We start from the raw sequence: 23,290 nt of genomic DNA, 5'->3' as shown, positions 1-23,290 counted from the left end.
ACTTGATGCGAAGAGGCGACTCACTGGAAAAGACACTGATGTTGAGAAAGATTGAGGGCAGGAGGAGAAGGGGGGGACAGAGGATGAGATGGTTGGATGGCATCATTGACTCAATGGACATGAGTTTAAGCAAACTCTGGGAGAAAGTGAAAGACAGTGAAGCCTAGCATGCTGCAGCCCATGGGGTTGCAGAGAGTCAGACACAACTGAGTGACTGAACAACAACAACAAAAATAGCAGGGTTACAGTAACAACCCAGTCATATCAGTGGACAGATCATCCACACAGAAAATCAACAGGAAAAACAGTCCTTAAATGACCCAGACTTAACTGTTATTTATAGAGCATTCCATCTGAAAGCAGTAGTGTACACATTCAAGTACACATGGAACATTCTCTAAGATAGATTACATCCTGGACCACTAAGCAAGCCTTGGTAAATTTAAGAAAACTGAAATCACAACAAATGTGTTTTTGGACCATAACACTATGAGGTTAGAAATCAATTACAAGAAAGAAAACAAAAAAAGCCACACATACACAGAGGCTAAACAATATGACACTAAACAATCAGTGGATCACTGAAGAAATCACAGAGGAAAATTAAAAAATACTTAGAGACAAATGAAAACATGACAATCTAAAACCACGGATGTAGCAAAAGCAGTTCTAAGAGAGTAGTTTATAGCAATACAATCGTACCTCAGGAAACAAGAAAAATCTCAAACAACCTAACCCTACACTTAAAGCAAACAGAGAAAGAATAACAAGCACACCCAAGGTTAGTAGAAGAAATCATAAAAATCAGAGCAGAAACAAATGAAGTAGATGCTAAAAGAAAAAATAGAAAAGATCAATGAACCTACAAGCTGGTTCTTTGAAAAGATAAACAAAATTGATAAACCTTTACCCAGACTCATCAAGGAAAAAAGGGAGAAGGTTCAAATTAATACAATCATGAATAAAAAAGCAGTTATAACTGATACCATAGAAGCAGAATGGATCATATAAGAGCCTATGATGAGCAACTATATACCAAAAAATGTACAACCTAGAAGAAATGGATAAATTCTTAGAAAGGTACAATCTCTCAACACTGAACCAGGAAAAAAAAAAAAAAATGAACAGACCAATTATCAGTGATGAAGTTGAATCAGTAATTTAAACTACCAAAAGCAAAAGTTCGGGACAAGATGGCTTCACAGGTGAATTCTACCAAACATTTTCAAACTATTCAAAAAAATCACAAATGAAGGGACACTTCTGAACTCACTCTATGAGGCCACTACTGCCTTGATACTAAAACTGGACAAAGATATCACAAAAGGAGAAAATTATAGGCCAATTCCACTGAAGAAAATAGATGAAAAATCCTCAAAAAAAAAAAAAAATACTAGCAAACCAAATCCAACAATACAGTAAAAGGATCATACACCATAATCAAGTGGAATTTATCCCTGGGATGCAAGGATTTTTCACTATCCATAAAAGTTCAAAACTGCATGAACAAATTGAAGAATAAAAATCATAAGACCATTTCAACAGATGCAAAAAAAGTTTGTGAATTCAAAAAAATGAATTTATGATAAAAAAAACTTTTCAAAATTAGGTTTAGAAGGAACTGACCTCAATATAATAAAGGCCTATATGACAAGCCCAGAGCTAATGTCATACTCAATGATGAAAGGCTGAAAGCATGTTCTCTAAGATCAGGAATAAGACAGGAATGCCTACTCTCACTACTTTAATTTAACATAATTTGGAAGTCCTGGTCACAATAATCAGAGAAGAAAAAGTAATAAAAGGAATCCAAACTGGAAAACAAGAAGTAAAGCTGTCACTGTTTGCAGATGACATGATGCTATATATAGAAAATTCCAAAGACACTACCAGAAAACTACTAGAGCTCATCAATGAATCTGGTAAAGTTGCAGGATACAAAATTAATATACAGTAATCTGTTGCATTTCTATACTTTAAAAGAGAAAGTAAGGAAACAATCCTATTTACCATCGAATCAAAAAGAATACTTATGAATCTGTTCAGTTTAGTCAGTCAGTCATGTCCAACTCTTTGCGACCCCATGAATCACAGAACGCCAGGCCTCCATGTCCATCACCAAATCCCGGGGTTTACTCAAACTCATGTCCATCGAGTCAGTGATGCCATCCAACTATCTCATCTTCTGTCATCCCCTTCTCCTCCTGCCCCCAATCCCTCTCAGCATCAGGGTCTTTTCCAATGAGTCAACTCTTCGCATGAGGTGGCCAAAGTATTGGAGTTTCAGCTTCAACATCAGTCCTTCCAATGAACACCCAGGATTGATCTCCTTTAGGATGGACTGGTTGGATCTTCTTGCAGTCCAAGGGACTCTCAAGAATCTTCTCCAACACCACAGTTCAAAAGCATCAATTCTTCTGCACTCAGCTTTCTTCACCATCCAACTCTCACATTCATACATGACCACTGGAATAACCATAGCCTTGACTAGACGGAACTCTGTTGGCAAAGTAACGTCTCTGCTTTTTAATATGCTATCCAGGTTGGTCATAACTTTCCTTCCAAAGAGTAAGCGTCTTTTAATTTCATGGCTGCAATCACCATCTGCAGTGATGCTGGAGCCCAAAAAAATATAGTCTGACACTGTTTCCAGTGTTTCCCCATCTATTTGCCATGAAGTGATGGGACCAGATGCCATGATCTTAGTTTTCTGAATGTTGAGATTTAAGCCAACTTTTTCACTCTCCTCTTTCACTTTCATCAAGAGGTTTTTTAGTTCCTCTTCACTTTCTGCCATAAGGGTGGTGTCATCTGCATATCTGAGGTTATTGATATTTCTCCTGGCAATTTTGATTCCAGCTTGTGCTTCCTCCAGTCCAGTGTTTCTCATGATGTACTCTGCATATAAGTTAAATAAGCAGGGTGACAAAATACAGCCTTGACGTACTCCTTTCCCGATTTGGAACCAGTCTGTTGTTCCATGTCCAGCTCTAACTGTTGCTTCCTGACCTGCATACAGATTTCTGAAGAGGCAGGTCAAGTGGTCTGGTATTTCCACCTCTTTCAGAATTTTCCACAGTGTATTGTGATCCACACAGTCAAAGGCTTTGGCATAGTCAATAAAGCAGAAATAGATGCTTTTCTGGAACTCTTGCTTTTCTGATGATCCAGCGGATGTTGGCAATTTGATCTCTGGTTCCTCTGCCTTTTCTAAATCTAGCTTGAACATCTGGACATTCACGGTTCATGTATTGCTGAAGCTTGGCTTGGAGAATTTTGAGCATTACGTTACTAATGTGTGAGATGAGTGCAAGTGTGTGGTAGTTTGAGCATTCTTTGGGATTGCCTTTCTTTGGGATTGGAATGAAAACTGACCTTTTCCAGTCCTGTGGCCACTGCTGAGTTTTCCAAATTTGCTGGCCTATTGAGTGCAACACTTTCACAGCATCATCTCTCAGGATTTTACATAGCTCAACTGGAATTCCATCACCTCCATGAATAAACCTACCTAAAGTAGTAAAATACCTATACTCTGAACACTGTAAGACTCTGAGTGAAAGAAACTGAAGATGACACAAACAGTTGGAAAGATATACTATGTTCTTGGATTGGAAGAAGCAATATTGTTAAAATTGACCATACCACAAGGCAATCTACAGATTCAGTGCAATCCCTGGCAAATTACCAATGGCATATTTCACAGAACTAGAACAAAAAATTTTGAAATTTGTATGGAAACACAAAGACCCCAAATAACCAAAACGATTTTAAGAAGAATATAGCTGAAGGAATCAGGCTTTGTGGTTCAGACTAAACCACAAAGCTATAGTAATCAAAATATTATGATTCTGGCACAAAAACAGACACATAGATCAATCAACTAGGATAGAAAACCCAGAAGTGAACCGATGCACTAATGGTCAATCTACACAAAAGAGGCAAAAATACACAATGGAGAAAAGTCAGTCCCTTCAATAAATCGTGCTGGGAAAACTGGACAACCACATGTAAAAGAATGAAATAAGAAAATTCTCTAATATGATATACAAAAATAAACTCAAAATGGGTTGAAGACCTAAATGTAAGACTGGATACTATAAAACTCTTAGAGGAAAATATAAGCAGAACACTCTTTGAGACAATTCACAACAGTATCTTTTTCAATCTGTCTCCTAGAGTAATGGAAAAACAAAAACAAAAACAAAAATGAATGGGACCTAATTAAACAAAAGCTTTTGCACAGCAAAGGAAATCATAAACAAGACAAAAAAGACAAACTATGGACTGAGAGAAAATGTTTGCAAATGATGCTACCAACTAGGGATTAATTTCCCAAATTATACAAATGGCTCATACAGCTTAATGTCACACACACACACACACACACACACACACACACACACACACACACACACAACCAAAAAATAGGCAGAAGACCTAAATAGACATTTCTCCAAAGAATGTTTAGTTGCTAAGTCATGTCCAACTCTTTTGGGACCCCATGGACTGTAGCCCATCAGGCTCTTCTGTCCATTGGATTTCCCAGGCAAGAAGCCTGGAGTGGGTTGTCATTTCCTTCTTCAGGGGATCATACCAATACAGGGATCAAACTTCCTGCATTGACAGGCAGAATCTTTACCACTGAGCTACCAGGAAAGCCCCAAAGAAGACATACAAATGTGATTGCTACCTGGCATACGAATTGATGCTTAATATCACTAATTAAAGAAATGCAAGTCAAAATTACAATGAGGTATCACCTCACACCAATCAGAATGGATATCATTAAAAAGTCTATGAATAATAAACACTGGAGAGGGTGCGGAGAAATAGGAAGTCTTCTACATGGTTGGTGGGAATATAAATTGGGGCAGTCACTATGGAGGACAGTATGTAAGATCCTTAAAAATGAAAAATAGAGCTACCATTTGATCCTGCAATTTCACTCCTGGGCATATATGCAGAGAAAACTTTCATTTGAAAAGATATATGCACCCAGTATTCATAGCAGCACTACTTAAAATAGCCAAGATATGGAAGTAACATCAACAGATTCATGAATAAATAAGATGCCCCCACACACATATACATACACACAAACAACAGAATATTACCCAATCATAAAAAAGAATAAAATAATGCCATCTGCAGCAACAAGAATGGACCTAGAGATTATCATATTAAGTGAAGTCAAACAAAGCAAGACAAATATCATAGGCTATCACTTATATGTGGAAACTTAAAATGCAATACAAATGAACTTATTTACAAAACAGAAATAGATTTACAGACACAGAAAACAATTTCATGGTTACCAAATGGAATAGCAGTAGGGCAGGGAGATAACTGGGAGTTTGGAATTAACATATATACACTCAGTTCAGTTGCTCAGTTGTGTCTAACTCTCTGCAATCCCATGGGTAAACAACAAGGACCTACTGCATAGCAGAGGGAACTATATTCAGTATCTTAAATTAACCATATATAAACAGTCCTATTAAGATTGTTTATTCCTTCTTGTTTGCAATTTGGCACATTGTACCTTTCAAGTTACAATCTATAACATACCTATACAACAACCTATAATGGAAAATAATCTAATATATAACAACCTAAAATGGAAAATTATAGGTTTATAACCTATAACAACAACCTATAATGGAAAATAATCTTTTATATATATATATATATATATATATATATATATATATATATACACACACACACACACTTGGAATATATATGCACACTTGAAAGTAACATAACATTGTAAATTAACTATACTTCAATTTTTAAAAAAGGTTTGTGTGTGTGTGTGTGTATGTGTGGAAGGCTAACAGGTCCAAGGGAGAATTGTAACCATTAAACTCACTAATAAATAACTGCTATACTAAAAAAAAAAAAAAAAACCTAAACTGAAGACATAGAGAAAGTAAGGCTATGCTAACACTAATCAAAAGAAAGTAGGAGGGACTTCGTTGGTGGTTCAGTGGTTGGGAGTCCGCCTGCCAATGTAGGGGACACAAAGCTTTGATCCCTGTTCTGAGAAGATCTCATATGCTGCAGGCCAACTAAGTCCATGGGCCACAACTACTGAGCTTGCTCTCTGCAACGACAGAAGACACCACAATGAGAAACCCACGCTCTACACCCAGACAGTAACCCTCGCTCACGGCAACTAGAGGAATGCCCAAGTGCAGCAACAAAGACCCAGTGCAGCCAAAATAAGTAAATATCATAAATAAATACATAAAAAAAAAAGACAGTGGGAGTAGCTACATTAATTTCAAATAGGACAAATGTCACAGCAAGAATGTTATTATGAATAAAGAGGGGTATTAGATAATAATAATACCTTGAGAAGGTAACAATCTTCAATGTGTATGTGTCCAACAGCAACAACAAAAAAACTACATCAAACTATGTGAGGCAAAACTGCAGACGATTGCAAGAAGAAATAGAAAAATCCACTACTATAATCAGAGACTTTAACATTCCCTCTATCAGAAATGCATAGATTCAACAGGCAAAAAATCAGTAAAGACAGAGCTGAATTCAACAGCACCAGTAATTATTAATAGCTGGATATAATTGATATCTATATCCTACTTCATCCAACAATAGCAGATTACACATTCTTCTCAAGCTAACATTAAATATTCACCAAAAGAGATCATATTCTGGGTCATAAAACACACTTTAACAAGTTTAAAAAAACAGAAATTATATAATGTCTGCTCTTAGGCCACAAAGGAATTAAATTAAAAATCATTAACAGAAAGGTTAACTGGAAAATCTCAAAATACTTGGAGATTAAACAACATACTTCTAATTAACACGTGGACAAAGAAGAAACCTCATTAGAAATTTTAAAATGTTAAGAACAAAATGAAAATGCAAATACAAGTCATCAAAATTTGTGGGATAGTATCACTTTTGTAATTAAAACTATAAATAAAAATTAAAGAAAAGCAAAAAAAAAAATTGTGGGATACAGTGGAAACAGTGCTTACAGTGAAAAGCATAAGAGAAAAACTGAATTTACAGCATTAAATTCATATATTGGAAAATAAGATAGATCTAAAAATCAACTGTCTAAGCTCCACTTTAGAAAACTAGAAAAGGAAGAGCAAATTAAATCCAAAGTAAGTACAAAGAATAATAAAAATCAGAGCAGAAATCAATGAGACTGAAAACACAAAATCTAAGTCCACTAGTTTAATACCCTAGAGAAAATGGGCCAATTCCTTGAAAAGGACAATCTGGCAAATCGCAAAAAAGAAGAAATAAACAATCTGAATGGGTTTGAATCTGTTAAAGAAATTAAATCAATAATTAATAACTGCCCAAAGCAGAAACCACCAGGTCCAAATGAGTCCACTGACAATTTCTACCAAAAACTTAAAGAAGAAATTTTACGAATTCTCTAGAAATTCTTTCAGAAGACAGAAGCAGAGGAACTATTTCCTAACTCATCTATTAAGCCAGCATTACCCTAAAACCAGATAAAGCTATTACAAGATGTCTACAGTCTCATGAAAATAGACACAAAGAACCTCAAAATATTAGTAAATTGAATTTAACAATGTATAAAAAGACTTAAATACCATAACCAAGTGGGATTTATTCCAGTATACAAAACTGGATCAACATTCAAAATCAATTAATGTGATCCATCACATCAACAGGCATTACATGATCATACCATTATCACATCATTATATCATACCACATCAAAAAGAAAACAATCACATGAACATACCAATAGATGCACAAATAGCATTTCAGAAAGTACAACACATACAACGAAAATTCAAAGTAAACTAGGAATAGAGGGAATTTCTTCTCTTGATAAAAACTGTCTACCAAAAAACTAGAGCTAACATCATACTTAATTGTAAGACAGCAGAACCTTTCCCATTAAGATCAGCAACAAGACAAGACATTCCCTCATCTCTCCTTCTCAACATTGGGTACTGGAAATTATAGCTAATGCAATAAAATAAGGAAATAAAAGATACATAGGTTTGTAAGGAAGAAATAAAACTCTCTGTTCACAGATGACATGGTTATCTATGGGAAAAATTCAAAAGAATCATGTTTTAAAAGTCGACAACTAATAAGCAATTCTAACAAGGTTGCAGGATACAAAGTTGATATAAAAAGTCAACTGCTATCTCATATACTAGCAATTAAGAGGCAGAATTTGAATTAAAAACACATTACTATTTACATTAGAACATCCAAAAATGAAAACAGTTCAGTTCAGTTCAGTCGCTCAGTCATATCTGACTCGTTGTGACCCCATGGACTGCAGCACGCCAGGCCTCCCTGTCCATCACCAGCTCCCAGAGTTTACCCAAGCTCGTGTCCACTGAGTTGGTGATGCCATCCAACCATCTCATCATCTGTCATCCCCTTTCCCTCCTGCCTGCAATCTTTCCCAGCATCAGGATCTTTTGCAATGAGTCAGTTCTTTGCATCAGGTGGCCAAAGTATTGGAGCTTCAGCTTCAACATCAGTCCTTCCAATGAACACCCAGGACTGATCTTTAGAATGGACTGGGTGGATCTCCTTGCAGTCCAAGGGACTCTCAAGAGTCATCTCCAACACCACAATTCAAAAGCATCAATTCTTTGGCACTCAGCTTTCTTTACAGTCCAACTCTCACATCCATACATGACAAATGGAAAAACCATAGCCTCAACTAGACAGACCTTTGCTGGCAAAGTAATGTCTCTGTTTTTTAATATGCTGTCTAGGTTGGTCATAACTTTCCTTCCAAGGAGGTAAGTGTCTTTTAATTTCATGGCTGCAATCACCATCTGCAGTGATTTTGGAGCCCAAAAAAATAAAGTCAGCCACTGTTTCCCCATCTATTTGCCATGAAGTGATGGGACCGGATGCCATGATCTTAGTTTTCTGAATGTTGAGCTTTAAGCCAACTTTTTCACTCCCCTCTTTCACTTTCATCAAGATCTTTAGTTATTCTTTGCTTTCTTCCATAATGGTGGTGTCATCTGCATATCTGAGGTTATTGATATTTCTCCCAGCAATCTTGATTCCAGCTTGTGCTTCTTCCAGCCCAGAGTTTCTCATGATGTACTCTGCATATAAGTTAAATAAGCAGGGTGACAAAATACAGCCTTGACGTACTCCTTTCCCGATTTGGAACCAACATATTGTTCCATGTCTAGTAACTGTTGCTTCCTCACCTGCATACAGATTTCTCAAGAGACAGGTCAGGTGGTCTGGTATTTCCATCTCTTTCAGAATTTTCCAAAGTTTATTGTGATCCACACAGTCAAAGGCTTTGGTATAGTCAATAAAGCAGAAATAGATGCTTTTCTGGAACTCTTTTGCTTTTTTGATGATCCAGCGGATGTTGGCAATTTGATCTCTGGTTCCTCTGCCTTTTCTAAGTCTAGCTTGAACATCTGGAAGTTCACATTTCATGTATTGTTGAAGCCTAGGTTGGAGAAATTTGAGCATTACTTTACTAGCGTGTGAGACGAGTACAACTGTGCAGTAGTTTGAGCATTCTTTGGGATTGCCTTTCTTTGAGATTAGAATGAAAACTGACCTTTTCCAGTCCTGTGGCCACTGCTGAGTGTTCCAAATTTGCTGGCATATTGAGTGCAACACTTTCACAGCATCATCTTTTAGGATTTGAAACAGCTCAACTGGAGTTCCATCACCTCCACTAGCTTTGTTCGTAGTGAGGCTTCCTAAGGCCCACTTGACTTCAGATTCCAGGATGTCTGGCTCTAGGTGAGTGATCACACCATTGTGATTATCTGGGTCATGAAGATCTTTCTTGTACAGTTCTTCTGGGTATTTTTGCCACCTCTTCTTAATATCTTCTGCTTCTGTTAGGTCCATACCATTTCTGTCCTTTATTGAGCCCATCTGTGCATGAAATGTTCCCTTGCTATCTCTAATTTTCTTGAAGAGAGCTCTAGTCTTTCCCATTCTACTGTTTTCCTCTATTTCTTTGCACTGATCGCTGAGGAAAGCTTTCTTATCTCCCCTTGCTATTCTTTGGAACTCTGCATTCAAATGGCTATATCTTTCCTTTTCTCCTTTGCTTTTGGCTTCTCTTCTTTTCACAGCTATTTGTAAAGCCTCCTCAGACAGCCATTTTGCTTTTTTTCCATTTCTTTTTCTTGGGGATGGTCTTGATCCCCGTTTCCTGTACAATGTCACAAACCTCCGTTCATAGTTCTTCAGGCACTCTATCAGTTCTAATCCCTAAATCTACTCCTCACTTCCACTGTATAATCATAAGGGATTTGATTTAGGTCATACCTGAATGGTCTCGTGGTTTTCCCTACTTTCTTCAATTTAAGTCTGAATTTGGCAATAAGGAGTTCATGATCTGAGCCACAGTCAGCTCCCGGTCTTTTTTTTCCTGACTGTATAGAGCTTCTCCATCTCTGGCTGCAAAGAATATAATCAATCTGATTTCGGTGTTGACCATCTGGTGATGTCCATGTGTAGTTGGAAGAGAGTGTCTACTGTGACCAGTGCATTGTTAGGGATAAATCTTACAAAATATATATAAGATCTACATGAGGAAAAACAACAAAACTATGATTAAAGATATCAAAAAAGAACTAAAAGACTAGAGAGTTATCCCATATTCATAGATAGGAAGAATTAATATTATTAATGTGCCAGCTTTTCCCAACTTGCTCTATAGATTCCATGCAATCCTAATCAAAATCCCAGCAAGCTGTTTTGTGGAAATCAATAAAATGATTCTAAAGTTTATACAGAGAGGCAAAAGACCCAAGATAGCCAACACAATACTAAAGGAGAAGAGCCAAGTCAGAGGACTGAAATAATCCATATTCAAGACTTAACATAAGCTACAGTAATTAAGACAGTGTGGTATTGGCAAAAGAATAAATAGATTAACAGAACCCGATACAGGGCCCCCAAATAAATCCACATAAATACAGTCAACTGATCTTTGACAAGAAGTGAAGGCAACACCGCAGAGAAAGGGCAATCTTTTCAATATATAGTGTTGGAAAAACTAAACATTTCACATGAAAAAAAAATGAATCTAGACATACACCTTATACTCTTACCAAGAATTAACTCAAAATTGATCATAGACCTAAATGTAAAACACAAACCATAAAATTTCAAGAGGATAACATAGGAGAAAATCTAGATGAGTTTGCACATGGTGATGACACTTTAGACACAACATCAAAGGCATGATCCATGAAAGAAATAATTGATAAGCTAGACTTCATTAAAGTTAAAAACTCCTCTGTAAAAGACACTTGAAAGAGAATGAAAAAACAAGCCATAGACTGGGAGAAAACACTTGCAAAAGACATATATAATAAAGGACTGTTATCTGAAACATATGAAAAACTCATAAAAGTCAATCCAGTTAAAAAATAGGCAAGAGACTTGAATAGACACCTCACCAAAGAAGATATATATAAGTAGGCATATGAAAAGATATTCAACATCCTGTCACTTGGGAATTGCTAATTAAAACAACAATAATATACCACTACACATCTATTACAATAGCCAATATCCAAAACACTGACAACATCAAATGCTGGCAAAGATGTGGAGCAATAGCAATTCTCATTCATTGCTGGCTGGAATGCAAAGTATTACAGCTACTTTGGCAAACAGTTTGGCAGTTTGTTTACAAAACTGAACATACTCTTACCATATAATCCAGCAATTGGACTCCTTGGCATTTACCCAAATGAATTGAAAATGTATGTCCACACAAAAACCAGCATGCAGATGTTTATAGCAGCTTTATTCATAACTTCCAAAACCTAGAAGCAACCGAGACATCTTTCAACAAGTGAATGGATTAAATAAACTCTGGTTATATGCAGACAGTGGCATATTATTCAGTGCTAGAAAGAAATGAGCTATCAAGCCAGGAAAATATGGAAAAAACTTAAGTGCCTAGTACTAAGAAGCCAATCTGCAAAGGCTACACATTTCATCATTCCAACTATATGACTTTCTAAAAAAGGCAAAACTACGGAGGTAGTAAGATTAGTGGTTGTCAGGGGTTATGAGGGAAGAAAGGATGAACAGGCAGAACAAAGAGGATTTATCGGGGTAGTGAAACCATTCTGTATGATACTACAGTGATGGATACATATAATTAACAATTTTGTCCAAACCCATAGAATGTACAACACCAAGGGTAACCCCTTTATTAAACTGTGGACCTTGGGCAATGTTGATGGATCTTTGGAGGCTCACTGATCGAAACAAATAGTCAGGCTATGGTGGGGAATGTCAATTGAAACAAATAGTACCACTGCAGTGGGGGTGTCAATCTGAGAGGAAATGTATGTGTGGAGCGGGGAGGGAGTATACAGAACTCTCTGTGCTTTCTGCTCAATATTGCTGTGAACCTAACACTACTTGAAAATAGATTTTATTAGTTAAAAAAAAATACAAACCAATGAGCTTATTTTTAACTGAAGTATTACTTTCCTCAACAATGTGCATATACCACAATATAAAACATTTTCTTTACCATTTTGTAACTAATAATGTTTCACAATTACATTTTTTAATTTCTGCTCTTTACTTCCCTTTCATCACAAGCTGTCACTCAAATACCACTGCAATTTCTCTAGGACTGTCTTTCATTCAACTTTTTCTGTTTCCCACACAAGTAAAATAAAACAAAAAAGAATCAGACATCCCCCATATATTTATGAAGCACAGAGAATTTAAAAGGTGATAAATACAAAAATAATTTGTCAACATGATATTATACAAGCTTTAAATACTCTTATTTGCAATTTATTAATATAGCATTACTCATCTCTTTACTCTCTGAATGTCACACTGAGTTCATACTCCTATTTATCAAATTCCTCAAAGGAACATTCATCACCTGAATTTTTCCTTTCTACTGGCAAAATAGAAAGTGTTTAGAAAGCTGAATATTCAATTTCTGCTGGTCTATAAGAAGCTACTTTGTTTTTTTCCTTTCAATCTGGAGTCACCTCACAGCTTTTAAGCAAGCATCAACAATACTCCTTTATTTCTTAGTGAATATCTGATTTTGTTTAAAAGAATTTCCTTATCAAGAGAGCCAATTTACATACTGAAGTAAACAACTCAAAGAAAATTTCAGTATATGGAAACTAAGTTGGAAAAATGAAGAGATTTTTCTCCCAACATCAAAGATGGTTGAATGATTTAAAAAATATTGGCAGATTTTCTCAAATAAGACAAGAAACCATTTTTCTTCCTTCTTTTTTTTTTTACAAGCTTGGAGGATCAGAACATGTTTGTGTTAAAAATCTATAAGTTTTCCCACATCCATCTTGGAAGAAAGTAAATAACCATCATTTCCCAGAGGGGGGAAAAAAAGCCAGAACTCTAAGCCCTTACCACCAGAAAAGAGCTAACATAATTGCAGCAGATTCTGTCTGTGACCCACACATCAATTCAGTTCAGTTCAGTCACTCAGTTGTGTCTGACTCTTTGCGACCCCATGAACTGCAGCACACCAGGTCTCCCTGTCCATCACCAACTCCCGGAGTCCACCAAAACCCACATCCGTTGAGTCAGTGATGCCATCCAACCATCTCATCCTCTGTCGTCCCCTTCTCCTCCTGCCCTCAATCTTTCCCAGCATCAGGGTGAGTTTCAGCTTCAACATCAGTCCTTCCAATGAACACCCAGGACTGATCTCCTTTAAGATGGGAGTTATTTCTCCACTGATCTCCAGTAGCATATTGGGCACCGACTGACCTGGGGAGTTCCTCTTTCAGTATCCTATCATTTTGCCTTTTCATACTGTTCATGCAGTTCTCAAGGCAAGAATACTGAAGTGGTTTGCCGTTCCCTTCTCCAGTGGACCACATTCTGTCAGACCTCTCCACCATGACCCATCCATCTTGGGTGGCCCCACAAGGCATGGATTAGTTTCATTGAGTTAGACAAGGCTGTGGTCCATGGGATCAGATAGTTTCACAACTTACCAATTCACACACACAGACCTGACTTCCAAATGCCAGCACTTGCATTTCTTTAAAGGCTTTTTGTTGTTGCTTAAGTGATCTTTCTCACTCAAGTGGCAGAAGAGAACTGCCAAGGAACTGGAATTAACACAAATAGGAATAGTCTTAACTCAGTAACTGATGGCATTTCATGTACAAATAAACACTCCAGCTTCTTTGCTTCTCAAATGGTTAACTTAGGTATATATTTTACTCTCTTTCCCCAAGTTTTCCATGGGATATTAAGCTCCAGTTTTCCAAAACTATAAATTGCTTAATAAGACACTCTATATTGGCTGTCAAATCAGTGCCTTATTACATATAGGTACATTATTATTTCATCTAATCATCTCCAGAACTCTAATGTACACCAAAAAAAGAGGAATCTGATTCAGTGGGTTAAGGATAACCTAACCATTGCTCAGAGTCACAGAGCAAGCCATGATCGTAATACAGTATGTCCAGAACTTGTGCTCCTTCCACAAAGGAACAGAACACAGAGGGGGGCGGATTCCATTAAAATAGGATTATATCTCAAACCTACAAAGAAGTCCTGCTATCTTGATTTTCAAAGTAAACTGACTTTAAAAAAGTGTTTAATGCACACTAGTCTTATTAAAGTGTATCAGTAATGTCATTATGAATTATATGTATTTAAAATAATTGGTAATGGGCAATATGAGTACTTTCCAATTTCCTAAAACAATCATATCTCTTCACAGATATCTCTTCTCATATTCCTGATGAGAATGATGGCGTAAAGAAATCTGTTTTTCTTATACACACTATAAACTAAAAAACAAAAATAAATAAGACACTTGTAACTATATAATTCAAGACTTTAAGAAAATATTTTATCAATTTTACTTATCAAAATTAAAATGTTAAATATTAGAAAAATGACATTTAAATGTCCACATTTTGGCATATTTCATATATTCATTCAACACACACTTATGCTGGTTCTAAACTGTATAAAATACATCTTGTGACTAGTTTGTTATTACAGACAAGGAAGAAAGGAGGAAAAATCAAGTAAATGTCAGAATGGAAGGAGAAAAGATAAAAAACAGAGAAATTTTACAGACTGCCAACCACAATTTTTGTAGCTTTACAACTACATAATACAAATACAGAAAAATTCATTCATTCACTCAACAAACAACAAAAAACTACTGAAAAGTCGACAATGCTAGCAACTGGGTATACAATGACAGAAAATAGTAGTACTTGCCTTAAGTTGCTTAAAATTAAGTTGGTTAGCAAAGGAAACTACCAAAACATCAAAAGGCAGAATACTGAATGGGAAAATATATTTGTAAATGATATATTTGATGAAGAGTTAATACGCAAAATATACAAAGAACTTATACAACTCAACATCAAAAACAAAAAACTTGATTGAAAAATAAGTAGAGGATCTAAATAGACATTTCTTCAAAATAGACACAGATGGCCAACAGGTACGTGAAAAAGAGCTCAACATCACTGCAAATCAAAACCACCATCATGAGCTTTTCACACCATTAGAATGGATATTATCAAAAAGACAAGAAGTAACAAGTGCTGATGAGGGTGCGAAGAAAAAGGACCCCTGTGCACTGTTGGTCAGAATGTAAATCAGTGCAACCACTACGAAAAACAGTATGGAGGTTGCTCAAAAAATTAAAAATAGAACTACTATATGATCCAGTAATCCACTTCATGGTATTTATCCAAAGAAAACAAAACACTAACTCAAAAAGATATAGGCACCCACATGTTCACTGCAGCATTGTTTACAATAGCCAAGATAAGGAAGCAACCTAAGTATCCACCCATAAGTGAATGGGGAAAGAAGTTGGTTTATACATACACACACACACGTGCACGCGCAATGGTATATCATTCAGCCATAAAAAATTACATCTTGCCATATGCAACAATATGGATAAATCTAAAGGGTATTATGCTAAGTAAGTCAGGTAAATACCATATGACTCCACATATGGAATCTAGAAGGGCAGGGTGTGGGGTGGTGGGGTAAAGAAGTGAAGGGAATTAAGCTCCATGTATAAAATACATAAGGCATGGAGATGTAATACATAAGGAATACGGTTAGTAATATTGTAATAACTTTGTATGCGGACAGATGGTTACTAGACTTTGTGATGATCACTTTAAAATGTATGTAAATGTCAAATCACTACACAGCATACCTGAAACATAATATTGTATATCAATTATATTTCAATATTAAAAAATCCTGCCCATTACCTCTTTCTAACAACAAAAAAGTAAATAATCTACATTTACCTACTAAATATTAAACTGAATTACTTCAAAAGCATTATAAGTAGAAAATCTGATAAATTTCTGGGCTTTCTTCAGAACGCGTGTGCTTAATAATATAAGCACCACTGATATAATGTTGACAAAGCTGCATGGTTCAATAGAAAGTCCAGAGGTATAAAGTTTCATATACATGGGGCAAGAAGCCTAGCTCCATCACTTAATTGGCTTTTTTACCATAGGCAAGTCATTTATTAACTGAAATAAAGATAACAAAAATTACCTTTGATGGTTGTTGAAAGGATTAAATAATGTCAACTGTAAAGTAAATAGCACAACAATACCAGTTAAAAAAACATGTCCTCAATAACTATTAGCTGTCACATTCAAATACATTTCAAATACTGTGAAAATAGAACACCAAAAGCCTGGAATGGTCACTTTGTTTTATATTTTACTCTTCGCTAGAAAAATTAATACATTGACTTTTTATTTCCTAGTAAAGATTAATGTATTCACTTCCCTGGTAGCTCAGATGGTAAAAAAATTTGCCTGCAATACGGGAGATCCAGGTTTGGGAGACCCAGGTTCAATTTCTGAGTCGGGAAGATCCCCTGGAGAAGGAAATGGCAACCCACTCCAGTATTCTTGCCTGGAAAATCCCATGGACAGAGAAGCCTGAAGGGCTACAGTTCATGGGGGTTGCAAAGAGTTGGACACGACTGAGCAACTAACACACATACATACACACACACACACACACATTAATGTATTCAGCTTCTAATTCTCTAATAATTCTTATTTATCTGATAATTCGATAAAAATGATGAACTGCTTCCTCCCCAAATACCACACAGTATTTTGCATCAATTTAGGGACATTAACAGGTTATATGAAAGCTAGATTAAAAACTATATCTAGCTTTCTAAAATAAAACTAATTCAAATTGAATAAAATTAAAAATTCAGTTCTTCAGTTGTACCGGCCACATTTCAAGTGCACAATAGCCACAGGGGACTAGTGGCTATTGGATACACAGATATAAAACATTTCCATCATCCCAGAAACTTCTACCAGAGCTGTTCTGGAGTATTAAAATAGTATGATGAGTAAAACTATTTTTCTCTAAGTTTGTTTTGTTTCATAAGATATCTAGATTACCACTCTTTGTGGCAGATTCCCAAGAGGGTAGAGGCTGTGAATATTTTGCCTACAAACTAGGGTCCAGCAAATAAGAAGCACTGAATAGGTATCTAATAGATGACATTTTAATTTTGTTTTGATTATATTAATCTAGCAAAAATTGACTAAGCTGGTAAAGACCAGAGCTGACAGCTGTGAATATGAGCCTATAAATAGCTAAAATTTTTTCTAAGTAGCAGGTCAGCTTATAAGTACTACCAACTGACTCCTTATGCCAATGAGGGCTCCTTATGCTGACTTTAAATCTTTTGAACGATACATTTTGGCTAGATTACTTGAGCAAAAATTTAAGAGCTGTCCATAGCCTATTCCATTGAAGAACAGAAAAAACACATACTTATAGCTAATTATTTTTCATTATTCCTATGTGGGTTTTTCCTAGATAGAGCAATTAGGTAACTTATTTTTAAATAGTATGTATATATTCACACAGTCACTTTTAACAAATGAAACATTTTTAAAGTTTACCAAAGTTTTATAACTTAAGAGATTATGGCATTAAGATTTTAGAAAACTGCTTTCCTTTTAACATATCTTGAAATCAAGAAAAAGTTGCTGCTATACACAGAACAGTAAAAAGTCTAATAATAACTTTGCACTTACACTGACACATTTTTTCTAACGGTATATTCATCCAAATCGTCATCAGAGCTGCTATCAGTTGCATCAGAATCCAGGCCCTCTTCAACATGAGACAACAGCCCTGTAGCAGACAGTGCAAATCTTTGGATTTCTGCAGCCGTACACCGTGCAAAGCCATTTTTTGTGTCATTCCACAATTTAGTCTCTGCAGTCAATATGTTGATGTCTGGCTTAATTTCAGTGCATTTAGGTAAACTGTTATCCAAAATTGTGGTAGGTTCATGAAAAATCTTTACTTTGGGGAGCTGATGTTTCATAGAAAATTTCATCTGTTGACCATAGTGTTTAACAACATGCTTTGCCAGGAGCATCTGCAAATGTTTCTGAGTTCTTCTAGCCTGGCTAAGTAAAATTTTCTGTTTACTTACACACTGAAGTAAGCGAGCATTCACTTCCTCCTCCTTTTCAGCAGCTGAGGAACTAATAGGCACATATGAGTGGTCAGGTCCAATTTTGTTTTGAGCACGGTGCAACAAACCCTTTTTAATCTCACCACCACTAACTTTATCCAAAAGTGCATTCTTTTGGTACCATTTACAGTTTTTCAGTTGTACTTTATCTACATTAGTGTCTTTGGTTACATTTGAATCCAAAATAATTTGTACATCTGTCACGCATGGACTTGTGGTATCTGACAGAGGTTCCTTTTTGATGAACTCCTCAGAAGGAGAATGACAGATTTTACTGAGCTGAATATTGCCACCATTACACAGTATGTTTTTCAGCTTATTGCAGTTGGGTTCCCCTAATTTCTTTTGTTTATAATTCTCATTGTATTTATTTAACGTAGCGTTAGAACTCATTAAAAGAACTGTCTGGTAATGTTTTGAAGACTGAGGGGAGCCAAAATGTTTTAAATTCACAAAATTAGTGTTAAGAGTAGGTTCAGGAGTTGGAAATCCCAGCACCTGAGAGAAAGTGTCTCCTTTTAGCTTTTCATCTACAGTTCTTGGACTTTCCACACATAGCATCTTGTCCGATTCCATGGTACTTGATAAAGATGAAAAGCAGATACCCTTTGTTGCTGCCTCCCTCAGAGCCGGGGTCATGGCGAATCCTGCAGATAATTACTGGAAACCTAAAACAATGTAAAAATAAAAGATCAAATATCAAGAAAAAAGTTTTATGCTTATACTATTACCAAGGGCAACACTTTCAATGTCTCTGGTTAAAAAGTGAATGGAACCAAACTCTTTCTTAATTTGCCAACTCCTAACATTATCTCCGCTCTTTGCTAGTTCATAAGGAATAATAAGGATTATTCTTCACTCTGACTATAGTCCTACTACCCAAAACTCCAATGAAAGACGTATTGTACCTAGTACATAAGAGACATATATTTGTGAATGCAATTATACCTCAAGATTTCATTTTTTTTTTACAATGATTAGTGATAGTCAAAAGAAAAAAAAAATCCACCCTGGGATTCATACTTGAAAATGTGAATTGATTCCACATTTCCAAACAAAAATATAATTTTTATAAAATATAACTGCTCAAAATTTTCATTTTTCAATTTAAACTTCATAATTTGAACAGTATTAATAACTAAAACATAGAACTGAACTACAAATAAAAAAGTATATAATTGGAAATTCCCTGGTGGTCCAGTGGCTAGAACTTGGTGTTGTCACTGCCAGGGCCTGGGTTCAATCTCTGCTCAGGGAATTAAGATCCTGCAAGCCTCATGGCACAGCCAAAAAAAAAAGTATATTATTTCACAGGTGCATAAAATAATGTGGTAGTGAAAACGAGCCTAACCAGCGATATGAAAATTTTTTTTCTAAAAAAAGTCTGCAATCATTATTTTCTTTTCACAAATGGATATTCATCAATTATCATTACAGAAGCTCTTACTCCTGCCTGAAAACATAGTGGGGAATATAACAGATGACACTAAAGATTATTCCCATAATTAAACAAATTCCATATTATTTTATCAAAGGAAAAAGTATAAAATTACATATTCTGACATAAAAAAGGTAATTTAGTACTATTAAAAATTATGAAGATTAAAGAGTTAATGAAAACATTTTATATAATTAACAATCACACATATTCAAAGTTATTTTGTAACTATAACACTATAATTTCTGTCTCAAAACACATGACAGTTAGTAGCCATTTAAATAGCCAAATTCACATAAGCTAAGTCCCTGGACTTAGCTGTAACTCTAGATCCTTCATTCTTGTTTAAAAACACAAAACCAAAATCATATTCTCTGCAAAGACTAACAAGAATTATCAAAAGGGAAAAAAAGGCACAAAATGTCTATGAAATTAGAATAAAAATCTATACACAGGGTTAAAAGTGACAGACTAGGAGAAGATATCTGCAACATTTTTCAACAAAGGATTAGTATCCAGAATACATAAAGAACTCCTAGAAATGAGCAAAAGTTACAACAGTCAGATACTTCAGAGATGATGACATCCAAATGGTCATTAAACATATACTCAATCTTACCAGTAATAAAGCAAATGTAGATTAGTAAAGCAAGAGATGAGTTTTCTAATCAAATTGAAAAGAGAGTTTTAAGTCTGAAAATATCACTTACCATGGGAATGTGGGTAAATAAGACTTCTTACATCTATCTGAAACCTAATTAGATGCTAATTTGACAATAATGTGGAAAGGTGCACAAGAGATCAGAGTTTGTATGAGAAAACCACGCTTTCAAAGTAACCTACATATCTAACAATAAGAGAATGGACATTAAAACAGGAAGGAATGCTAGATAGTGGTTAAAAAATGAATGACCTAGATCTATATGTATCAATATGGACAAACCTCAAAAACAAAATAATTTAAAAAAAAATGGTGCAGTGGTGATGGTTTAATCGTTCAGTCATGTCCAACTCTTTGCAATCCAATGGACTGTAGCCCACAGGCTCCTCTGTCCATGGGATTCCTTAGACAAGAATACTGGAGTGGTTGCCATTTCCTTCTCCAGACGGATCTTCCCAACCCAGGGATTGAACCCAAGTCTCCTGCATTGCAGGCAGATTCTTTATCGACTGAGCTATGAGGGAAGCCCATACTTTGGTACTATATAAATAAAATACAAACACAAAACCATACCATATTTATGTATACATACACGTGTGTGTTTATGTGTTTACAAGAACAAAAGAGGAACCAGAAAAATACCCACCAAAATTGTAAGTAGTCAGGTAAGTTGCATGAAACAGAACTAAGAGTGCTGTTTTAAGATAAGCTGAATTTTAACTATAATATTTTATTACTTAGGGGAAAGAGATTAAGTGAAAAATGAACAAATAATGGTTGTTAATTCTGTGTGATAAAAATATTTGCTTTTTATATTTTACTGTTCAATGTCTCAAAAAACAGATTTCTGTATAATTCTGTCTCAAAATTTATATACTTGTATATGTCTCAAAAATGATAAGTCCTATTTATAAAAGATTTTCAATTTTTCCAAATGCAAAACAAATAGGAAAAAAATAACCAGAATATTGGTTTTTTTTTTTAAATATATTTTGCACTTTTATGAAAAACAGAAAAATATTAAAAAAGCTAGCACTGGGAATTTCTTTTTCAAGACTCAATCTGTCACTTAACGCAATGACCATAACTTAGCACTGGGAAATTTTTTTTCAAGATTCAACATGTCACTTAATGCAATGACCATAACTTCTAATTTATAGATATCAACAATAGTGTTTAGATAATTACATTGCTCTCTGAGGGAAACTGCCTTAATCACAGTTCTCTCTGAGGTAGTTATACTCAAAAGATACTATACTCTATCCCCTCCTTACCCACATTCTCTCCTTTAGAAATTTGAAAAGGGTGCCAAGTATGTAATCAAAGTGGTGGGCAGCAGGGACATGGGTGAAATAATGAAAAGCAGTGGAATTCTTATGCCCTGGATAAACGAGAGATAAAGGAAAAATAAAAACTGAGCAGAAAAAGATACACAGATATCTAGATAAGAACTAGAGTTGATAGAAAAAAGAGAAAAAGAAATGTAGACATTGAGAGTGGCTAAGAAACATTTATGGTAGAGAACTAGAATAAAGCATACACACAAAAAACTCTGGTAAGATCTCTACGGCTTACTTGGTGTGATAGGCAGCTTCTAAAATGATCTTAATAATCCCAGTTTCCTGGTATGCATGTCTTTGTGTAATCCTTTCTTCTTGAGTGTGGACTGGATTTAGTGACATTTTTTCCTAGCAAATAGAATGCAAAAGAGATAATGGGATGCCACTCTTAAAATTAGGTTACAAAGAGACCGTGGCTTCCATCTTGTCATCCCCTCACGCACTAAAGAACACTAACTGCCACACTGTGACCTGGGAAGACTCTTATGGCAAAGAATGCTGACTTTAGCCAATAGAGGGCAACGACTGAAGCCCGACAACAGTCATGCCAGTGATCTGAGAAGCAGATCCTTCCTCATCCCAGCCTGCAGGTGCCTGGAGCTCTAACACCTTGACTGCAGCCTTGTGAGAAACCTTGAGCCAGAGGCACTCAGCGAAGCCATGCCTAGATTCTTGACCCACAGAAACTGTGAAATAAATGTTTTAAACCATAAAATTATGGATTAATGTGTTACATGCTACGTTAGTTCAGTTCAGTTGCTCAATCATGTCCAACTCTTTGCAACCCCACGGACTGCAGCACGCCAGGCCTCCCTGTCCATCACCACTCCCGGAGGTTACTCAAACTCATGTCCATTGAGTCGGTGATACCATCCAACCATCTCATCCTCTGTCGTCCCCTTCTCCTCCTGCCTTTAGTCTTTCCCAGCATCAGGGTCTTTTCAAATGAGTCAGTTCTTCACATCAGGTGGCCAAAGTATTGGAGTTTCAGCTCCAGCATCAGTCCTTCCAATGAATATTCAGGATTGATTTCCTTTAGGATGGACTGGTTAGATCTCCATGCAGTCCAAGGGACTCTCCACAACCACAGTTCAAAAGCATCAATTCTTTGGCACTCAGCTTTCTTTATAGTCCAGCTCTCACATCCATACATGACAACTGGAAAAACCATAGCCTTAACTAGATGGACGTTTGTTGGCAAAGTAATGTCTGCTTTTTAATATGCTGTCTAGGTTGGTCGTAACTTTCCTTCCAAGGAGTGAGCATCTTTTAATTTCATGGCTGCAGTCACCATCTGAAGTGAT

At 35.9% G+C, this 23,290-nt stretch overlaps 1 protein-coding gene across 7 annotated transcripts in view; it reads right to left on the bottom strand.

Moving 5' to 3' along the window:
• The window catches only part of KANSL1L (KAT8 regulatory NSL complex subunit 1 like), a 126,683-nt gene that overhangs the window by 87,229 nt on the left and 16,164 nt on the right, over positions 1–23,290 (bottom strand). For 5 of the 7 annotated variants that reach the window (XM_061148852.1, XM_061148853.1, XM_061148846.1 and 2 more), the window contains exon 2: positions 18,099–19,215. In XM_061148852.1, coding sequence (XP_061004835.1) covers positions 18,099–19,186 — 1,088 coding nt within the window. In that variant the 5' untranslated portion in view covers positions 19,187–19,215. Of the gene's footprint in view, positions 1–18,098; positions 19,216–20,695; positions 20,717–22,221; positions 22,335–23,290 lie in introns of those variants that run through there. The other 2 variants (XM_061148847.1, XM_061148850.1) reach the window with 2 other exon arrangements.

This window comes from Dama dama, chromosome 8, assembly GCF_033118175.1.
Source record: "Dama dama isolate Ldn47 chromosome 8, ASM3311817v1, whole genome shotgun sequence".
Taxonomy (NCBI): domain Eukaryota; kingdom Metazoa; phylum Chordata; class Mammalia; order Artiodactyla; family Cervidae; genus Dama; species Dama dama.
Note: the sequence above shows the minus strand (reverse complement) of the source record. Positions and strands in the feature narration are given on the sequence as shown.